The sequence below is a fragment of the Stylophora pistillata genome, chromosome 1 (genome assembly GCF_964205215.1).
Source record: "Stylophora pistillata chromosome 1, jaStyPist1.2, whole genome shotgun sequence".
NCBI lineage: Eukaryota > Metazoa > Cnidaria > Anthozoa > Scleractinia > Pocilloporidae > Stylophora > Stylophora pistillata.
In genome coordinates, this window is record NC_142519.1 from 2998639 (window position 1) to 3020924 (window position 22286).

Here is a 22286-nt window from a genome sequence, read left to right on the forward strand (position 1 = left end):
ATGAATCAAAGACGAAGTGATCCGTTACCTATATTTACTGGTGAGATTAAAATTTTTGATCCAAGCTTGTGGAGATATGATTATCAGTGTACTAAACAAATGTTAAAAAGAGTAAGCCTAGCATTCCCTCTAGGAGTTCAAATTAAATGAATTTTCCAACAGCTTCACTCTTGCTTTTAGCAATTTAAACTTTAATTTAATTTGAAAGATTAATTTTAAGCACTTTCATACTAGCCTGAACTTTTAGAAAGGTTGTTCTGGTTCATTTTTAAATATACTTTAATACATCCCAATAGCTTTATACCTGATGTTTGTAACTCTAACTTGGGACCGTAAATAGTTCAGTCTTCCACAGAAATTTAGTCTTTCCTCTTATAGTATAAAAAAAGATACAAAATTTACAATTTGCACATAAAGTAAATGCTTGAATATTGATATGAAAACAAATCATAACACCACTGCATGAACTTCCTTACCTCTTTCCTTGACTATCATTGTTTTCATAAAATGTGTTCCTACTTAATTTGAAACAAAAGCATTGAAAGCATTTTAATGGTTGTTGTTGCTTTTTTTTAACACTTTAATTTACAATGCGTATATTACTTACAGGCCCTTTAATTACATTTCGTCAGCAAAATACTAAGCAAGACAATTTTAGGTAAATTTCACAGGTCTGATCTTCATCTCAGTTGTCGTGGGAGCACTGCCATCAGCCCTTTTGGGATGTAGTTTTGCCCAATAGATCTCGCCCCCTCTACCAAGCTGATAGACACCGTTGAGATTTGAGTGCAGAGGTTTTCCACAATTTTTCCGGCTGTACCACCAACCTCCACCTTTTTTTACCACACACCCAGGACCCGCGGGATCTCTATCCCAAGTACCAAATGAGAGGCCTTTGTGATGCCTGAGACCATCACGTTCAACATTGTAATCTGCGGGATAACGAGACGTCGCAAAAAAAGTACAAATACATCATTATAAGCCCAGCACCAAGAGAAATCTCTAGCCTGTTACATTATTTAACAATTATTCGCCCAAGGCGAGGTGAATATCGTCGAATAATCCCCGAGACCAACTCTCGGGGATTATTCGACAATATTCACCGAACCTGAGGCGAAAAATTGTTTTAGTATAATTTCAGAGCTGAACAACAGAGAAATTTCTAAAATCGTAACATTTTAGTAACATTTATTAACATTTTATATAAACGCGTGGAGCGGTTTACATGGCGTCATATAAGGGATCGCTCGACCAATCAGATTGCTGGAAGCTCTTTGCTCAGCTCTGAAATTATACTAAAATGCATTATAAAGGACCAGATAGAGAGTTTTCGAGAATATTTAACCAATCAGATTGACTTACTTAAAAGATTTCCGAGGCTCAGCGTGTAGTTACTATTCTTATCCCCAATGCCAATCGACGCGTACTCAGCGTAAACAGCTTTCATACTGCTTACCCCTAGATCTACTCGAAGCTTGTTTTCTGTCTCATTCTGCGTCAGGCGGTTAATCTTGTTAAGTCCGAGCCAAAATTCACCAGTGAGGAAATTCCCGAAGCCTTTTTTGTAGTCATTCCAGGTGCGGTTGAAATCAACAGAGCCATTCTGTCTCTTTTGGATGACTATCCAGCCTCCACCAGCTGTTGTCTGGTCACAATAGACATTAAAGGCACCTTTACCGTCAGGGTCGATTGTATAAATGCCACTTATGGTTTGACCCCTTGTGTACAGTTCAGCACAGTTCTTAGCTGTTGAGGGATAAAAAATGAAATCGTTACGAGTATCTGGGAAAGAGAATGTACGAGGAAAAGAATTCAAAGAAATAATATAAAATCAAGCAAAGGAAATAATGCGACGAATAAATGATCGATAGCTAATTTTTTGACAGTTCTGAGCTCATGGAGAACGCTAGAGTACAAATAAAATTGTTCTCCGCAAGGAATTGCGGAATTCCAACGCCAACCTAGAAAAATGTACGCGATAACATTAGCTTCCCAATAGTATAAATAGTAGTTGCTCCGCTATCTATTAAAAACCGTGCTTCCCTGATAAGTTAATACAAAGTTCAGTGGTTAAAATGCATTCACTTTATAACTGCTACAACGCAAGCCATTGCAGATTTCAAGCCAGAGAAAGATGTTCCATCCCATCATCTCTGCTTTACAAAGTTCTACCTCTCTGCTCAGTATGGCACTTTGATTACGATTCAATTTTCGTCTTTCACCTGTGCAGCCCTGACAGAGCACAGAAATAGCATAAAAGGTGTCAAAGACGGATATCATCCTTCAAGGAAACAGAAACTACAAGACTGGAACGATTCTGAGCTTTTATACATTCTGGAAACCTTCAGATCCTAGTTGTTTCTTTCTGAAAGAGGACCCCATTTAAAAAAAAAAATAACGCTTCAACTTTATGTTTCCTGAGCTGGAATTGGATTTTCATGACTCATGGGCGAAAGCGAGTTTGCGAGACTCTTCCCCATACATTTGACGTCTTTTCAAGTCATCATTCGTTTCTTACTGATCAACTGATCGGAATTGTTGGTTGAAACATGTAATGCGCTTGTCGCTTTTTAAGTCTACCCCATTGATTCTACTTTCCTTAATGTCTTTTTTTCTGTTTTCGTTCTCTTCCTTTAACACTTATGAATGCATGGGGAACATAGAATGATTTAACTCTGTATTAATTCAGTTAAAAAGACAAGAATTTCATGTTTATGTATTCATATCTCTGCCAATTTTCCTCAACAGCTAAGAACTGTGTGCTGAGCTGCAACACAGAGGTCAAACAATCAGTGCTGTTTTTACGATCGACCCTTATGGCTCAGGTGCATTTGATGTATATTGCGATCAGACAACAGCCCATGGAGGCTGGACAGTATGTCTGGGGAGAATGAATCGATCCGTTAATTTCAACCGCACCTTGGATGACTACAAAAGTTGATTCACCTCATCAGTGAGTTTTGGCCTGGACTTCACAAGATCCTCTGTCTGACACGAAATGAGACAGAAAACAAGCTACGAGGGGACCTAAGAGTGAGAGACATCAAAACTGTTGCGCATACATAGGTTATTTGACCACTCCCCATGGGGATTTTCAGGGCTATTCTTACAACACTGCGCAGGGGTCTTCACACACTGCTTGTAACAGTTTACAATGAATAAAAGCAAATCCAATAGATGCCCCCAATTTCCAGCAGGCCAGACCACATCACAGTAATCTCGTGAGTGGGTTCTTTAACGTCCCCTTTCGAACCAAATTAATTCATTAATAGATGCAAGACACGGGACCTACGGTTTATTCGTCCTTATCCGAGAAAACTAGCTAAAATTTCTATCCATTTCTTGATATTGTAGAAAGGTAGCACAATCTCCACAGTTATTTTAATACCTTGAGTGTTGGTCCGGCCGGGGCTCGAACCTTCGAGCTAACCGGGATGCGTTATGCCTTTACTTTGCATATAGGTGTTGTCCAGACGCCTGTATTGTTTTGCTAGTTCTGTCATTAATGTCGCTGTACCTTGTGCATGAATCTCGCTGTGATGAACTTTACAAATGATCTGATCTGTGTCTTTGTGAGTCCCCGATAGCTAAATGGCAAAGCACCGCCTGGTACACGAGAGTTGGAATCTAAAGCACCCCTGAGCTCTAATATAACTTGATCGAGATTACAAAAGCCTTAGTTCTGCCTGTGGCACAACACTTCGACAGTTTTAATATGAATAAAGAGATAATTGTGATACGAATGCAATATCTCTTCTAGATAAGACTGTTGATGGCGTGAGGCGTGAGTAGTCCAGTGGTCAGTGCGCTGGACTCTAGGTCAGATGGCCCGGGTTCAAGTCCTGGCTGGGGCTTGACGTTGTGTCCTTAAGCAAGACGCTTCACTCACATTGCTTCGTCTTCTCGGATAGGACGTAAAGCCGGAGGTCCCGTCTCCTGCACCTATCAATTAGTTAATTTCGGCAAGGGACGTTAAAGAACCCACATCACGAGATTACTGTGATGTGGTCTGGCCTGTTTACTGGGAAGGGGGGGAGGGGGCATCTGTAAAAATTTCTCCTTTATTAATTGTAAACTGCCGCCGGCAGTCTGGAAAAGTCCCCCGCACAGTGTTGTAAAGCGCATTAGAGCATTTACATGGAAATGCGCTATAGAAATTGATCTATATATTATATTATTATTGATGGAGACTCTTACGCTCCATTATGGCACCAAGTTTGGCACCGCTAATACACGGTGTGGTCTAGCAACTGCAGGAGGCTGGTGGTACAATCGGCAAGTCAAACCTTAAGGGTGCTCATGGGAAAACTGGAAACGGCTAATTCATTGGTGAGGTCTAATGTATTGTAAATAGATTGTTAAATGACCTCAAAGTTGATGAACGTTTTACAAAGTGACGTGGTGTATCATGTACACATTTGCTTATGGGGTTAAAATTATGAGAAATATTTACTCGATGGTTCTACTATTAATTCTCCGTCTCATGGAATTGCTAATTGTCTCTTTAAAACAGGCTGTTATTTCTTCGAATCTGTTAAATCGTTCAATTGGAATAGAAACTTTTAACTTCTTGTTAGTGCTAGCCTTGCTTGTAACAGATTTCAAACAATATTTATCAAGTTTCCTACGTGAAATATGTTAGCAGCAAGTTGTTTGTGGGGGGGGGGGGGGGGGGAGGGGCATTATATGCTCATGGCGTACAATATATCGTAATTTATAGGAAACATTCCCCAAGCATGTAAAATTAATAAATTAATTTTGGGCAGTTGTCCAAAGTTATATTCGACACAATTGAGTCACGTTCTAACGATTTTAGTCGATACTAAAAAATTGTGTTGCACTGCGTCCATCTCTTCCATCCATTCACGAAGAGGTTTATCAAGAGCTCACATATCCTCGTCTCTCAACTGGAAGTATTTCTGAACTCAAGAAAGTTCTTGAGTTTTGAAAACTTGTTTTAAAATCACGTAAGATGTTTTAGACTCAGGCAATGATCATAAAATGACGAGGTTTGTATGATGCAACGATCTTACAGTCAGTGCTCGAGGACCTTAATCAGGACAAAGAAACCCAGTAGAAGGAAAATGTCCAGAATGTAAGTTCCCTTTAAAATAATTTTATCTTGCTGTTTCTTTAATGTAAATGATCTTGATCACAAGTTTATCCTTTCGTCGATAGCGGAAATATAACGCAGACACGCGAAAAGTATCCGTGGTCTTAAGTCATTCGGAATTATCCCTGACGAACTGTAGATGATGATGGATGGACTGAGGTCTTTTGATATATTTTCAAAAGTTGGACTCTAAGTGAGCTATCTATAAGCATTGCTTAATATTACAGCTATTGATATGATTGACAAACTATATCTTCAATAAACCGTAATTTCTATTTTTTTTCAATGTGTTTAAAACCTTGAAGATCAACTCTCACTCAAGAAAACATTCCGCACACTACCATTTTATTGACAAGCGTCTTCCAAGAGAGAATAAGCGTCAAATTTACTACTCGACAATTACAAGAATACGCCAGTGAATGGAATCTTACTTACCTATTCCAGATTCTCGGGTCTTGTATGTGCCTCCTACCATTTGAAACGTTGCTACTAAAGCCACACTGAGCAACAAAGTCGAACTTGATAATACAGACATGATACGAGGAAATTTCTTGCTCCGACCTTAATGCTGCAGTAGTGTGAAATACTGCACTGTCAAAAACTGAAAGTCTTTTATTGGAAACTTAATGCAATTTAGAACATTCTAGAAAAATAATGTTGTAAAAAGGCCGCGGAAATCATTCTACAAGTGTTTATATCAATGTTTACGTTCGTAATGACGTTAGTTACTGAGTGTTTTTAAATAACTTCTAGATATCGAGGCACGCGACTTGATATGTTTTCTCTAGTTCGGAAGTTAAATGGCTACATCAAGGCCATTCGATCATATGAAATTCTTACGCCTCAGTTTTATTTTTCTTGAAACCAGTTGAGAGCTAGGATAAGGTTATTGTTACACTAACATGAAACAGCTGAGAAAGGAGCGTGGGAGGACAAACAGTTTTCTCCGTCAGCCGCACCTTCAAAGAGATCGTATTCTTGGTCAACCATTAAAAAACAATACAAACTCCTCGACGTCACCTGCACCAAAAAAAAGGTTTTAAAACCCAAAATTTTGAAAATATCATTAATATCAATGTAAAAGTTCTTTATTGAAACGAAAACGCAACAAGAAAAAAAAAAAGATACATATTCTCTCTTTGATATTATTCCCACAGTGTCTGTCAATTAGGTTTTTCTTACCACTGGCGACTAGTACTGAGACAAATTGGTTATATTGAGCCTCGACTTTCTTTTTCGTCATTTTTCGGCTTTCAACATTGAATACAGGGCACGAATGAACAGGAAAAAAAATTCATTCAGAGCTTTCTGTACCACTCGCGTTCATGTTGGCAAGTAAGACATCAACAAAATACCGTAATTCAATGCAAAAATTCAAAACAGCTAAATATCGGCCGTGTTGGGGTAAAATACAAGAATATAATTTCCTTCAACAAGCCAATGATATTTTTCATCCGTAATTTGTATTCTTTGAAGTAACGAGTAGAAATCAATTATTTCTCCAAGCATGTATCCCAAGGCTATACGATCATTTGAAGGTGTGGCTGACGGAGAAAATTCTTTGTCCTCCCACGCTCCTTACTCAGCTCTCTCTTCAAAAAGTACAACTCGAAATATAACCTTATCCTTTCTCTCAACTGGTTTTAAGACAAATAAACCTAAAGCTTTTGAGATTAAGAAATTTACAGTGTCGAATGTCTGATATATCACAACTTAACAATAACGCTAATTACGAGCACATCTGAATTGGACAAAGCAAATCATACCGCTCGCCTAGAGATTTCGAAGTTATGTACAAAAACTCAATTATCACTTCTGCTATTCTTTTTTGTATAATCACAACCAAAGTTGAGGTCATTAGAAACCTAGAAATTGATGTTAACAATCGTAAAACTTCTGTAAATAAGAAAGTAGCAATAATAATTTTATTCCGAACGTTGCCTTTTCTAGACTATTCTGAATTGAATAGTGTTTCCAATAAAAGTTCCTTCAATTTTGACTGTTGTATTATATATTTAAAGGTATTGCAGCATTCAGGTCTGAGCAGGAAATTTCATCGTATTATGTCTGTATCATTTGGTTCAAGTACTTTGATGCGCTGAATGGCTTTAGTAGTTACGTCACAAATATTATCTGGAACGCAAGCAGCACCAGTGGAGCCTAAATACAACACAGGAACGCGAACTGCACTTACATTTTAAAATTATCATAACAATAGGGGCATGCATCAGGTTTGATTCTCTTGTGTATAGGAGTTTGCATCCAATCTCTAGACAAACACTACAGGAAACAATGGTGAAAGGAACAAATGCTGGTGGACCAACAAAAGGAGCTAATGAGGTATCTATTGTTTACGTCCACCAACATATCGGCAACGACTTAAAGTGCAAACCGCCTATACCTTAAGCTTCTGTTTCCTCTGTGATGCTAGAATTATTCAGCTCGTTTCTAGCTTTGAGCATACCTTTCACGAATCATAATTGTGGACATTGCAGCATTTATGCATTTATAAGATTCATATTTAACTAAAGTGTCCTGTTCCAAACCTGAATGAAAATCAAGTGACGTCATTGATACCATTTGGCTCATTAATGTACTTTTACCCAAGTTTGGGGTCAAAATTTGCATTAATCAACGTTAATAGTGACACAAAAGAGTGTGATCAGAAAAATTTTCCAGAGGGCCCCCCCCCCTCCCTTTTTTTCAAGAAAATACATATTTGTAATCTCTAAATTTATAGTCAGAATTTCGTGAATGTCTGGATGTGTTGGCTGTCTCTTGCGGCGCCACACCCACACCTCTGCCGCACCACGTATGAGAACGGGGTTAAGTTCCAAATTTAAGCTTAAATAATTCCTGGACAACGTAAATTTTGGAGATTTCACGTTTTTGTTTGGCAGAAGACGGCTGAAAAATCTACAAAGTTTTAATATGCACGTGCTGAGCACTATTCTGCTAATTAGATCTTTTGTTTCGCCACGTCTTCGTTGCCGTTGCCATCGTGGTTTGCTTAAGGTCCCTGTTGTTTTGCAAAGGACGCAAAGAAATTTACAAATATTTCAGCGCACTTTCAAAGCTATTGTTCTGCTCATTAAACCTTCAGTTTAGTGACGATCCCGTTCCGTTGCCGTCTTGCTTCTCTTAAACTCCCTAATGAAAAGAACAAAAACGTTATCAATAAAGATCATTACATTACATTGGCAATATCAGAGCCATAAACAACATCTTAGGAACATCATTTGAGAACTAGAGAGAGCGCATGCTAGTCTGAACACAGTTTATTTCGACTTGCAGTGTTCACGTTGCCGTTCTCACGACAAATTCAGATAATTGACTAAGATGGCATTAAGAACTTTTACGCTTTAGTTTTATGTCTTTAAAGCAGTTGAGAGCTAGGATAAGGTCAGTTTTAAATTACTCTCGTTGAAGTCGGAAAAGATGCAAATCCTAGACGTTACTGTCTCGTAAGGTAAGAAAACCACCGATATGGAGTCATGATCGAACCATTTCCTGAAATCTGTTTCGAGAACGTCAACGTCTTAACCACAAGTCTCCTGCGCGCTATGGGGTTCCCATTAGATGTTACATAACTCTGATATTGCCTATGTATTATATGATGGTTATTAACCAGGCATTTTTATGGATTGAGTGTCATTTTTGTTTATGATTCAAATTTTATCGCCAGTTCAGTTTGAACTCGTGGGACTAGTCGCAAGGACCAAACTTTTAGTCAGTGCAACTAGATTTTTGTGGCAAAAATGGCTTGTTCACACGACGAGGCTTGTTGCAGGGACTAGTCCCCTGCCTGTGCCGACCTTAACAAATGTCCTCAGCGATGTCTGTTGATCATAACTTCTGCAAATTTCGCGATCATATCTGTGTTTAGCACAGACCATTGAGCGTTTCCGTCTATCCACAGTTGTTCAGGTTTGTTTCCAGCTAAGTCTATGAAAAGCTCACGGACCAACAATGACATTGATTTAAGCAATGGAGGACTTTTTCTGTATTTGCACAACTTCATCTAAACATAGAAAAGCCTAACAGAAAACTTGTGCAAATTTCCAATCAAATGGTTGATCCTTCGGGAGAGTGACTTTGGTCACGACCCTTCTCCCTTCCATCTTTCAAAATTAGGCGACGTATCTGTGTATAGCAGAAATATATCTTCATTTGAATTTTAAATCATTATCCACTATTATTCAGTTTTCTTTTCTGCTTAATCCATAAAAGACCTACGATGAATCAAAATTAACAACATTTAAATTGATATTTAAGCAATGGAGGACTTTTCTGTGTTTATATAGCCGCATCTGAACACGATAGGGGCTTGCAAATTTCAAGAAAGCTTTGCAAACCCGAGAAGTGGTCAGGAGGTGTGCATAACTCTTGGGACTTAACTGATATAGCTAATTTTTACTGAAAACATCATTCATTTTACTGCACATAATTATCTCAACGTTTTCGCATCACATTTACAACTGACCCTAAAATCGATCTAATTTAGCATGAAGTCGACTTAAATTAATTATAATTAATGCCTTTAGAACTTTACTTTTGGATCTAACTGACTGACGGCAGGATCAGGTGTAGTTTATCGGTACAAATTTTCTACAAACAAAATTTTGCGTTTTCTTTCCATCAAAAGACTTTTCAAATAATTCACGCTCACTGACAAATCCTAGATAACTATACCAAATTTTAAATTTAAGTTTCCCTTCACCACACTATGATAACGATAAGGTTATTGTTGTGCTTACAAGAAAGTGTTGAGAAAGGAGCGTGGGAGGACAAAGAACTTTTTTCCGTCAGCCACACCTTCAAAATGATCGTATTCTTGGTTAAGTCCTACAACACTGCAACGCTTGCCTTAGGAAGTCATTAAAAAACGATACAAAATAAATCCTTTCTGTATTAAATTGTTTTAGTTCGTCAGCGTGCGGTCATCAAGTTTTTAAACCTTTAAAATTTGAAAATATTATTAATATCAATGTAAAAGTTCTTTATCGAAACGAAAACGCTACTTGCCACCACTGTATCTGGTCGATCAAGGTTTTAATACACTAGGATGTGAAAATGTATCGGTTTCGACAGTTTTACATGCGGTTTTCGGTTTCGGTTTCGGTTTTGGAGTATTTTTTTGGACGGTTTTGCGGTATATAAAGTGTGCGTCGCTACAGAAAGGTACTTATGATTTTGCCACGCCAATTCCGCAAAATATCGGCCGTTTTGTGGTAAAATACAGGAATATAACTTCTATCAACGAGCCAATGATATTTTTCATTCGTAATTTGTATTCTTTGAAGTAACGAGCAGAAATCAAGTAGTTTTCCAAGCACGTATCCCAAGGTTATACGATCATTTCAAGGTGTGGCTGACGGAAAAAATTCTTTGTCCTCCCACGCTCCTTACTCAGCCGTTTCTTCAAAGTACAAACTCGAAATATAACCTTATCCTTGCTCTCAGCTGGTTTCAAGACAAATAAACCTGAAGCTTATGAAATAAGAAATTTACAGTGTCGAATGTCTGATATATCACAACTAAACCATAACGCTAATTACAAGCACTTCTGAATTGGACAAAGCAAATCATGCCGCTCGCCTAGAGGTTTCGAAGTTATCTACAAACGCTCAATTATCACTTGTGCTATTTTTGGTATATATTGTACTTGTAGGAAGTACAAGCACAAATAAGGTAATTAAAAACTTAAAAATTGATGCAGTAAATGGTTTGAACCCGGGGGTAACATGTGAAGGTGTAGTATGATCGTCCGGGTGAGTGTAGTCCTGAGAAGGACTGTTGTCCGTGGCAGTGACTGACGTTTCGACAACCTGTGCGGAAGTCATCATCAGAGTCAAGTGAATGATTGTTGTCAGTAGAATGTTCTTATTCCAGTTCGTGTGAAATGATCGGTTGGTTTTGCCGTGATGTTATTGGCTGTAAGACTCAAGTGACGTAAGTCGGTCGTGATTGGTCTGTTTCGGTCTGTCGGTAAAGCTAGGTTGTTCTTTTTCGGTCGTTTGTGATGTTTATGTCGTGAATGAGTCGTTTGTATGGGGCGGGTAGTTGTTGACATCTGTTTAGGGGAGTCTGTTCTAAGTTAGTAAACCAGCTTTCCAGAGTCAGTCGTTGAAAATAGTCAGTGTTGTAGGTTAGGCATTGCGCAGAACAAAACACTGACATACAGTTTACCAGAGAAGTCGAAGAAAATGGCAAACTTCCTTTTCTAGACTGCCTGGTAAGCCACAACGACAACTCATTACGAACGACAGTTTACAGGAAACCGACACACACCGACAGATTACTAGACGAGTCATCCTACAACCCTACATCGCACAAAGCCACAACTATCAGAACTCTAACACGACGCGCACAACTAGTATGTGACTCGACAGACAGCTTATCCGACGAGAACAAATACCTTCACCGTGTTTTCACGAAGAACAACTACAACAACGACTTCATCCGACGAAACACTCACCGACCCACTACCACTACCGAAACAAACGACACCGCAACCCCTACGACTACAGCAACCATACCGTACATAAAAGGCATGTCCGAAAACATCTCGCGCATCTTACTACCCTTCAATATCCGCGTCGCCCACAAACCCATCACCACACTACGTCAGTTACTAACCAACGTTAAAGACAAAGACGAACCGAGGAACAGACAGGGAACGATTTATAAGATCAATTGTTCCGACTGCCAAGCCTCCTACATCGGTGAGACTGGCAGAAACCTCACAACAAGACTGACTGAACACAGACGGGCGACGAGGAAAGGTGATGTCAGCAATCACATTGCTGAACACCATCGACTTACCAACCACAACATTGACTGGGACTCTGCGCAATGCCTAACCTACAGCACTGACTATTTTCAACGACTGACTCTGGAAAGCTGGTTTACTAACTTAGAACAGACTCCCCTAAACAGATGTCAACAACTACCCGCCCCATACAAACGACTCATTCACGACATAAACATCACAAACGACCGAAAAAGAACAACCTAGCTTTACCGACAGACCGAAACAGACCAATCACGACCGACTTACGTCACTTGAGTCTTACAGCCAATAACATCACGGCAAAACCAACCGATCATTTCACACGAACTGGAATAAGAACATTCTACTGACAACAATCATTCACTTGACTCTGATGATGACTTCCGCACAGGTTGTCGAAACGTCAGTCACTGCCACGGACAACAGTCCTTCTCAGGACTACACTCACCCGGACGATCATACTACACCTTCACACTTAAAAATTGATGTTTACACTCGTAAAACTTCTACAAATAACTCTCAAAAAAGAAACGACAACTTTGAGTTTAAATTCAAAAGACATGTTTCGACATTCTCATGTCATCTTCAGTTGCAAATTACCTTTTAACGGTTGTACATTTGAATCTATATCAAGGTACGTTACAAATTTCGTGTCAGGGCTTACTTTACAATTTGAATGTTAAATACTCGGAAAAATCTAAATAGCGCGCGCTTGACTAGACCAAAAAAAAATAATAATAATGATAATAATAATAATAATAATAATAGTAATAATAATATAAAAGACCAAGGAACAACATAATTAAAAGGAAAGAGACAATTCTAGATGCTTTAATTGCTGATTAAGAATGGGTTTTTCCCACTTAATATGCAATGCCTCTTTGATCTTAATTTGGTATTTTGAAGCGGCAGAATCTAAGATCGTGAAACATTCAGTATCACAAGAGTCAAGACAGGCCCTTGATGATTGCAGATGCTGGTAAATATGATTTGATCTAGTAAAGCGCGCGCTATTTACATTTTTCGCGTATTTAACATTCAAATCGTAACGTAAACCCTGACACGAAATTTGTAACGTACCTTAATATAAATTCAAATGTACAACCGTTAAAAGCTCATTTGCAACTGAAGATGGCAGGAGAATATCGAAACATGTCTTGTAAATTTAAACTCAAAGTTGTCGTTTCTTTTTTGAGAGTTATTGTCACTCCGTTCTCTTTACGTCCTTCGAAAAATAACAAATTAATAATTCCATTCCGAACATAACTTTTTCTGGACTGTTCTGAATTGCATAATGTTTCCAATAAAAGTTCCTTCAATTCTTGACTGTGTTGTATTTTAAGGTAATGCAGCATTCAGGTCTGGGCAAGAAATTTCATCGTACTATGTCTGTATCATGTATTACAGGCTCTGGAGCGAAAAAGCCGAGTAGACCACCCTTTGCGAGAGGTTTTGCGCTGAGCTTCAGGCAATACCGCACGGCTAATCAAGACAGTAATTAAAATTCATTGCATTACTTCTTGAATGTCAATCGCTAAGGAGTTTAAGAAACGATAACGGCGACGCCTCGGACAACGTCCTTTAAAGAAATGAACTTATTTTTTACCAACAAATCTTGCGATAATCCATAGTCATTTATTTTGTTTCTCACTGTCAAAACTATCTCAAAAATAAGTATGAAACACAGTGTTAAATTGAAGTAAACGTATAAATAAAATCAGCCGTTGTCGCTCACGTTCTCAGTCAGGACGGCAACAGCGAAAAAAAGTCCATTAAACAAGGAATTTACAGTCTCGTGAGGGTCTGGATGTGTTTGCTGTCTCTTTCGGCGCCACATCACCTCTTCTTCCGCATCAACGTATGTGAGCGGGGTTAAGATCCAAATTTAAATTTGAATAATATTCAGTTTGCACGATACGTCATTGCCGCCATGTTGGTGAACGTAAACAATAGACATATAATTAGCTCCTTTTGTTCGTCCACCAGTATTTGTTCCTTTCACCGTTGTTACCTCTGTCTCTGGAGATTGTTGCAAACTACCTATATTTAACAATTATTCGCCGAAGGCGAGGTGAATATCGTCGAATAATCCCCGAGACGAAGTTGAGGGGATTATTCTACAATATTCACCGAACCTGAGGCGAATAATTGTATCAGTATAATTTCCGAGCTGAACAACAGAGAAATTTCTAAAATCATAACAATTTTAGTAACCTTTAAAATCACCCAACCCCCTCAAGAGTTAAATGGTCGACCCCTAATTTCACGCTGTTTGGCAGAAGACGGCTAAGAAATCTACAAATTTTTAAAATGCACGTGCTGAGCACTATTCTGCCAATTAGATCTTTTGTTTCGCCACATCTTTGTTGCCGTTACCGTCGTGGTTTGCTTAAGGTTCCTTTTTTTTTTGTTGCAAAGGTCGCAAAGAAATTTACAAATATTTACAACGCAATTACAAAGCTATTGTTCTGCTTATTAAACCTTTAGTTTAGTGACGAACCCGTTTCCGTTGCCGTCGTGCTTCTCTTAAACTCCCAAATAAAATGAACCGAAAGATCATAACATTATATTGGCAATAGCAGAGTCATAAGCAACATAATGGAAATATCATTTGAGAACTAGAGTGCGTGCATGATAGTCTGGACGCAGTTTACTTCCACTTTACTCCGCCGTTCTCACAACAAATTCAGAAAATTGATCAAGATGGCATTATGAACTTTTACGCTTCAGTTTTATTTGTCTTGAAGGCAGTTGAGAGCTAGGATAAGGTCAGTTTTAAATTAATTTCGTTAAATGTTTTAATCTTTCAAGTGAAAAATATGCAGATCCGAGACGTTGCTATCTCGAAAGGCAAGAAAGCCGCCGATATGGAGTCATGATCGAACCATTTCCTGAAATCTGTATCGAGAACGGCAACGTCTTAACAAAATTTCTACATCATTCTGATATTGCTGCATCATTCTGATGTTGCCTATGTATATTGGTTATTTACCAAGCTTGTTCGGTCAAGATGGCTGGATATTGGCCGAGTTCTTTGTTTGAATTTTTATGGCCGAGCTTAAGTTTAAGGTCGGAGAAGAAATTCATTTTTATTTACGATTCAAATGTTATCGCCAACTCAAATTGAACTCGTGGGACTAGTCGCATGGACCACACTTTTAGTCCGTGAGACAAGATTTTTGTGCCAAAACTTGCCAGTTCATACGATGGGACTTATCCAGCGACTTGTTTCAGGGACTAGTCCCCTGCCTGTGCCGACCTTAACAAATGTCCTCAGCGATGTCTGTCGATCACGACATCTCTAATTTTTCAAATTTCGCGATCATATCTGTGTCAGACAGACCATTGAGCTAGACCAATTGTTTAGGTTTGTTTCCAGCTGAGTTTATAAAAAGCTCGCGGACTAACAATAAAACTTATTTAAGCAAGAGAGGAATTTTTTCGTGTTTACACAATGTCATTTAAACATGGAAAATCCTAAGAGAAAACTAGTGCAAATTTCCAACTAAATGATTGATCCCTCGGGAGAGTGACTTCGGTCACGACCCTTCTCCCTTTCATCTTTTTAAATTAGGCGACGTATCTGCGTAGAGCATAAATACATTTTCCTTTGAATGTTAAACCATTATCTATAGTAAGCTTTGTTTTCTGCTTAATCCATAAAAGACTTACGATGAATCAAAATTAACAACATTTAAATTGATTCTGTATTTACATAGCCTCATCTGAACACGATGGGGACTTGCAAATTTCAAGAAAGCTTTACAAACCCAACAAGTGGTCAGGAGGTTTGCATGACTCTTGGGACTTAATTGATATTGCTAATTTTTACCACAAACATCCTTCATAGACATACAGAAGGCCTCTATGATTTCATTTATTTACCGTACATAATCATCTCAACGTTTTCGCATTACGTTTACAATTGACCCTAAAACCGATCTAATTTAGTATGAAGTCCACTGGACCCAATTATAAGTAATGGCTATAGGAATTGTTTTTTGGATCTAACTGACTGACGGCACGGCCAGATGTAATTTATCGGTACAAACTTTCTACAAACAAAATTTTGCGTTTTCTTTCCATCAAAAGACTTCTCAAATAATTCACGCTCCCTGTAAATCCTAGATAACTATACCAAATTTTAAAGTTGACTTTCCCTTTAACCCACTATGATAAGGATAAGGATATTGCTGTACTAACAAACAGCTGAGAAAGGAGCGTGGGAGGACAAAGAGTTTTTTTCCGTCAGCCACATCTTCAAATTGATCGTATTCTTGATCAACCGTCCCACAACACCGCAAGGCTTGCCTCAGGAAGTCATTAACACACACACAATTTATTAATTTCCAATTATATTTTACAGAAAAGGGCATGCCCGCAACTAGCAAAGACTAATCTAGGCGGGTCATGCCTTAGTAGCCGAATTACAAAAATATATTCAAACAGAAATTAACTAATAGAATAGAAGGGAAAGAGGCAGTATTGAATAACGACAAGAAAAACCGTTACATTAACCTAATTTCAGATATTAAAGATAAAGCTACAGTTTACATGAATAGTCAGGACAGATCAGGAGAAGTATTACCAGGACTTTATATTTTGTATAATCTCAGATAAATCTACATAACAGTCTTGTGGACCTAACATGTTGAAAATAATTTGTTACAGTTTTCTTTTAAACACATTTTTGGAAAGATTTCTTAATGCTTGAGGTATTGCATTCCACACTTTTATACCTATTCGAGAGAAGGAATTCGCTTGAACAAATAGCCTAGAAGGTTTGATATAGAAGTTATTAGAGGCAGAAGAACGTGAATTGGAAGAATGAACATTAGATATATGTTGAAATAGATCTTGAATATTGGATGGAGCTCTTCTGTTTCGAACGTCAAACATCAAATTAGCTGTAGATTCATAATAAACACATTTTAGCGGTAAGATATGAGCGTCAACAAATAAAGGAATTGCATGCTCATTACGATCAGAAAAGTAGATAAAGCGAAGAGCTCGTTTCTGCAACATTAGGGGCTTGTCAAAGTAAGATTTACAAGCCTATTCCATACTGTCAGACCGTATGTTAAATAAGAAGCTATAAGAGCTTGGTATATATTTAAGAAGGTATGCGTTGGCAGAAAGTGTCGTAATTATGCGATTAATCTTACGAAAAATTTTTATCAATTAAAATCCAGAAATATTTGACATAATCTTTATGCTCCAGAGCCGCCTTCTTGTTCAGTTTGTTATCAATATCACGATTTTAGGTTGATAAGTAAGTTCCTTTGGGCAGGGCAAAATACAACGAAATAACTTTTTTTTTAATACTCAAGGTCAATTTGTTTGCAGTTAACCAATCATATACTTTATTAAATTCTTGATTTACTTAGGGTTCCGACGATTTCAGATTTTTATCAGTAAAAAGGATATTTGTATCATCTGCAAAAAGGTAAAAACTAAGCTTATCTGATGATTCCTTACATCATTGATAAAAAACAAAAGCAACAGTGGGCCTAGAACAGAACCCTAAGGCACTCCATAGGTAGAATCTAACCTATCAGAAGTATGAGGACCAATTTGAGTTGTTTGAGTTCGCCCTTGTAAGTAGGAAGAAAACCAGATGTTTATAATGCCGCGAAAACATAGTGATCTAACTTGCGCAAAATAATTTCGTGATGTACAGCATCAAAAGCCTTTTTCAGATCAATGAAAATCCCGCATGAGAATAAACGGTTGCTCATATTTGTCTGTATTGCAGTCACATTATCTAGGATTGCGTGCTGAGTAGAATGTGCCTTGCGAAAGCCATATTGAGATGGAGGGAGCAGGTTCTTCTGTTCAATAAAAGACTCCATTCTTTTAAACACTATTTTTTCAAAGATCCTGTTGAAATTAGAAAGCAGAGCGATCGGCCTATAATTTTTAACGTCAGTATCATCATCCTGTTTGAAAATCGGAATAACCTTTACCATTTTTAGCTTAGAGGGATAAACTCCAGTTGAAATAGATGCCACCTACAGGATTTGAAGAGCACTTTCATATCTGTTTCGGACACGGGTATAAGCCATCAGATTTATTTCTTGGTATGCAAGAAATTTCTAGTCTAACTTCCTCTGGAGTAACTAGGTTAAAAGCACGGACGAATCAGTTGGTTCAGTTCTCTTAAGAAAGTCAGCCGAATGGCGCTTAGCGGGTGGCAGATTATTTGCTATAGTTGGTCCAACACAGGCTAAATGTTTGTCGAGAACATTAGCTATACTGATAGGGTCTCTGGTAACTTTGTCAGAATCCGAAGGATCTTTAATGAAAGTGATGGATTTACTTTTCCTTGATTTGCGTGCAAGTATGTTATTAATTCCTTCCCACGTTTTTTTTCATATTATTCAAGATAGAATCAAAGAATTTTAAATAGTATTGTCGTTTACTTATACGTGTTAAGCTACAATTTTTGTTTCTATAAGTTTTGTAGTAGAGACATCACCAGATGCATATAGTTTGTTTTTTAATCTTATTGGAGGTGCGTAAACCTTGAGTTATCCATGGTTTGGAGAGCTGTTTTGCTTCACGATTTGAAATTGTCTTCATAGGTGCATGTTTGTTGACAAGCTTATTAAACTTGTTATAAAAAGAAGAGAACAAATCATTCCCATCGCACGATTTCGTTTCAACAATAGCATTCCAGTCCACTAGGGAAAGATCGGCATTGAAACAATCAGCGGAAAACTTCGAAAAGTTTCGCACATTAAATTTGTAAGCCTTTACTTTATCTTTCGTAGACTTTAAGATGCAGAATTGCGAGAAATGATCCCTAATATCAGATATTATATATGTTTCCACAGGTCACAACTTGGTCAGGATTGCTAATAAAGATATCATCGATGAGAGTAGCAGAAGAGCTATGAACTCGGGTTTGTCAATTGTGAGGATTAGATAACAGCTTTGAAGAGAAGACATTAAGTTGTGGCTATAAGAGGACGAGTCACATTGAAGAGGATCTATGCGGAAATCACCCATGATTACAACGTGTTTTCCCGAAGGAGCAAATTTTTCAATTGTTTCATCAAGATATTGCTGAAAGCGTTTAGGTGAATTATGCTGCCTATATACGATGCCGAAAATAACGCTTTTCTCTTTGATAAAAGAAATCTCAATCCACAGCGACTGAAAGGCTTCATTCGAGATCTTTTCTAAACACGATAGCTTAATGTCTCGTCAATAAACAACCCAACACCACCTGACACTAGAGGTGTGGGAGCACATTCAAAAACATAGCTAGGAATATTTGCATTGCATGTGTAAAAATTAGAATTGGTAATTTTTGTCTCAGTGACATCAACAACATTAAAGCGAAAGTCAGGCTCATGTAAAAGATGAGTTTGAAGATTTTCAAGGTTCCAAACGAACTACAGAGAAACTTGTCTTAATGCGGGGAAAAATATCGGCTGTGTATTCGCATGAGACTGTCCCCCGGGCGAAAGATTATGAACTGTACTGGTGTTGAGCAAACAAATCTAGATCATGAATACTCGACAACTTGTCCAAATCTCTCCTAGTTTTCCAGGGAAACACGTAAGAATTGTTAAACTACCCATAGATCATAGATAAATCTCCTCTGGAGCTAAAATATGGCAGTTCCTTCAATAAATATCGTCTACATTTATCAACGTCTTTACTCCTACCTTCCATATTATAGAAATTACAAAATTACGAGGAATAAATTAAATAAAAGTGTACTTAGCTGCTAAAAATGAGTTCTTTACAGATCAAGCTTCAGCCATCGATGAATTGATGGCCAGATGGAGAAGGTTCACGTGCTCCTAGGTTTGCCAAATCATTTGTTGATCTCAGGCGGAGTGATGCAGATGCGTCTGTCTTGAGAAGATATATATGTCTCTCCCTTCGCCTAGCACCACTTGTCATTGAACGAATTCTCATGAACTTTTGCGGCATAGAACAACTCCTGTAACTTAGGTGTTAAGTGGCTGTAGATCGCGGTACGGTCAACGGTGGCCGTAGTGGGCAGACCTAAATCATCTACAGTTAAAGTACTGGTATTGCTCTTCGCGGATAAAGACTTTTTCACGAGTCATCCTTCTCGTGAATTTGTAGATGATTGGATTAGGTCTTCAGCGGCCATTCAGTTGCTGCTCGTGTTGTTTCGTTGAGGGATCCTGTGTGCTATGTCTATATCAGAGGTTGGTGTTTCGACCCCCAAGGCCGAGAATAACTTGACACAAAGTTCCACGGTCTCTTCGAAAGATTCATTCTCACTAATGTGTGGGACACCGACTATTTTCATATTATATTTGTAACTGTAGAACAGCAATTCGTAGAAGGCTTTGTCGATCCTTGTGACATTCTCCATCAATATATCCAATCGCCACGATTTTTTTAAATCTTCTACCATATTCGTTTTGGACTGCACAAGAGCATCATAACCTTCACTAGGTATTGAACATCATTTTCAGTAGGCAAAGATGTACTCGCGGCGTCATTCTTTTCCGCCATCTTGTTCTTGAAAGTTTTTAAATCTGTCGCTAAATTTACCTCTTGAGGTTATCGTTGGCTTTTCTTAAAAACTTAACCTAGTCTCCCATGTTAAATAACAGATAAATAAGGACTCACTCTTTAGAAACTAACGATAAATGTTGTGAAATTTGCAGAGTGCTTCTTTGCGTCCGTTTTACTGCGTCCGCTTGTTCAATCATTAAAAAACAATACAAAATAAATCCTTTCTGTATTATATTGTTTAAATTTGTCAGCGTGCGGTCATCAAGGTTTTAAAACCTAAAAATTTGAAAATATCATTAATACCAATGTAAAAGTTCTTTATCGAAACGAAAACGCTAAACGAAAAAAATTATGATAAATGTTCTCTCTCTGATGTTATTCCCCTAGTGTCTGTCAATCAGGTATTCCTTACCACTGGCAACTGGTAGCGAGACTAATTGGGTATGTTGGGTTATTTTTGCCGCTCGACTTTCTTCTCGTTATTTTTTGGCTTTCGACATTGAGGACAGAACATGAATGAATAGGACATGCACACGAAAAAAATTCATTCAGAGCTCTCTGTGCTACTCACGTTCATGTCGGAAGGTAAGACATCAACAAATACCATAATTCAATGCAAAAATTCAAAACAACTGGATAATTTAACCTATCATAATTTTTTCCACACTGTTAATCAGAATTATAAGGATTTACTGCCCATTGTGTTTATCGTAAATCTTGATTTACAATTGACGAAACAAGTTGCATTGAAAAAGTTACAAAAGATTCGACACTACATTTCAATCTAGGTTCTACGTATGAAAAAAAAAAAAAAGAGAGAAAGGACGGAAGTTGTTTACAGTATTACATCCTCAAACACTGCAAAATGTGCGTCGCTATAGGAAAGTAATTACGACTTTGCGACCCCAATTCCGCAAAATATCGGCTGTGTTGGGGTAAAACACAGGAATATAATTTCTTCCAACAAGCCCATGATATTTTTCATTCGTAACTTGTTACGGTATTCTCTGAAGTAACGAGCAGAAATCAATTAGTTTTCCAAATCCAACATTATACGATCATTTAAACGTGTGGCTGACGGAAAAAAAATTCTTTGTTCTCCTACGCTCCTTACTCAGCTGTTTCTTTAAAGCACAACTCGAACTATGACTTTATCCTTGCTGTCAACTGGTTTCAAGGCAAATGAAACTAAGCTTATGAAATTAAGAAATTTACAGTGTCGAATGTCTGATATATAACAACTAAACCATAATGCTAATTACGAGCACTTCAGAATTAGACAAAGCAAATAATGCCGCTCCCCTAGAGATCTTGAAGTTATCTAGAAGAAACTCAATTAGACTTATGCTATTTTTTTTGTTGTTGTTTTTTTTTTTTTTGTATATTTAACTTAAATAATTTGCCGTCGGTGTTTCCTCTCCCGGAGAACGTAGATTTTGGTAATTTCACGTTGTTGTTTAGCAGAAGACGGCTAATAGATGTACAAAGTTTTAAAATGCACGTGCTGAGCACCATTCTGCCAATTAGATCTTTTGTTTCGCCACGTCTTCGTTGCCGTCGCCATCTTGGTTTGCTTAGGTCCCTAGCCTGTTGTTTTTCTATAGGACGCAAGGAAATTTTCAAATATTCACAACGCACGTGCAAAGCCATTGTTCTGCTAATTAAACCTTTAGTTTAGTGACGATCCCGTTCTCGTTGTCGTCGTGCTACTCTTAAACGCCCTAACTGAATGAACAAAAACCTTGTCAACAAAGATCATTACATTATATTGACAATATTACAGTCATACGCAACATAATGGGAACATCATTTGAAAACTAGAGAGCGCGCATGTTAGTCTGGGCATAGTTTATTTCGACTTGCGGTGTTAAC

The 22286-nt window shown here is 37.9% G+C and overlaps 1 protein-coding gene and 1 long non-coding RNA gene across 2 annotated transcripts; one reads left to right on the forward strand and one right to left on the reverse strand.

Annotated features, from left to right (window-relative positions):
- Positions 1 to 239: 239 nt before the first annotated feature.
- On the reverse strand, positions 240 to 12364 carry LOC148740829 (ficolin-1-A-like). Its single transcript, XM_088731158.1, has 3 exons — positions 5549 to 12364; positions 1363 to 1746; positions 240 to 932 (listed from the first exon to the last, which is right to left on the reverse strand). Exons 1-3 carry the CDS (start codon positions 5646 to 5648, stop codon positions 655 to 657), a joined length of 762 nt encoding a protein of 253 aa, XP_088587284.1. The 5' UTR covers positions 5649 to 12364; the 3' UTR covers positions 240 to 654.
- A 3961-nt stretch (positions 12365 to 16325) lies between these two features.
- Positions 16326 to 19563, forward strand: LOC148740830 (uncharacterized). The gene is made up of 2 exons (XR_015991015.1): positions 16326 to 18246; positions 18743 to 19563. It is a non-coding gene; the product is annotated as an uncharacterized LOC148740830 (long non-coding RNA).
- The last annotated feature ends 2723 nt before the right edge of the window (positions 19564 to 22286 follow it).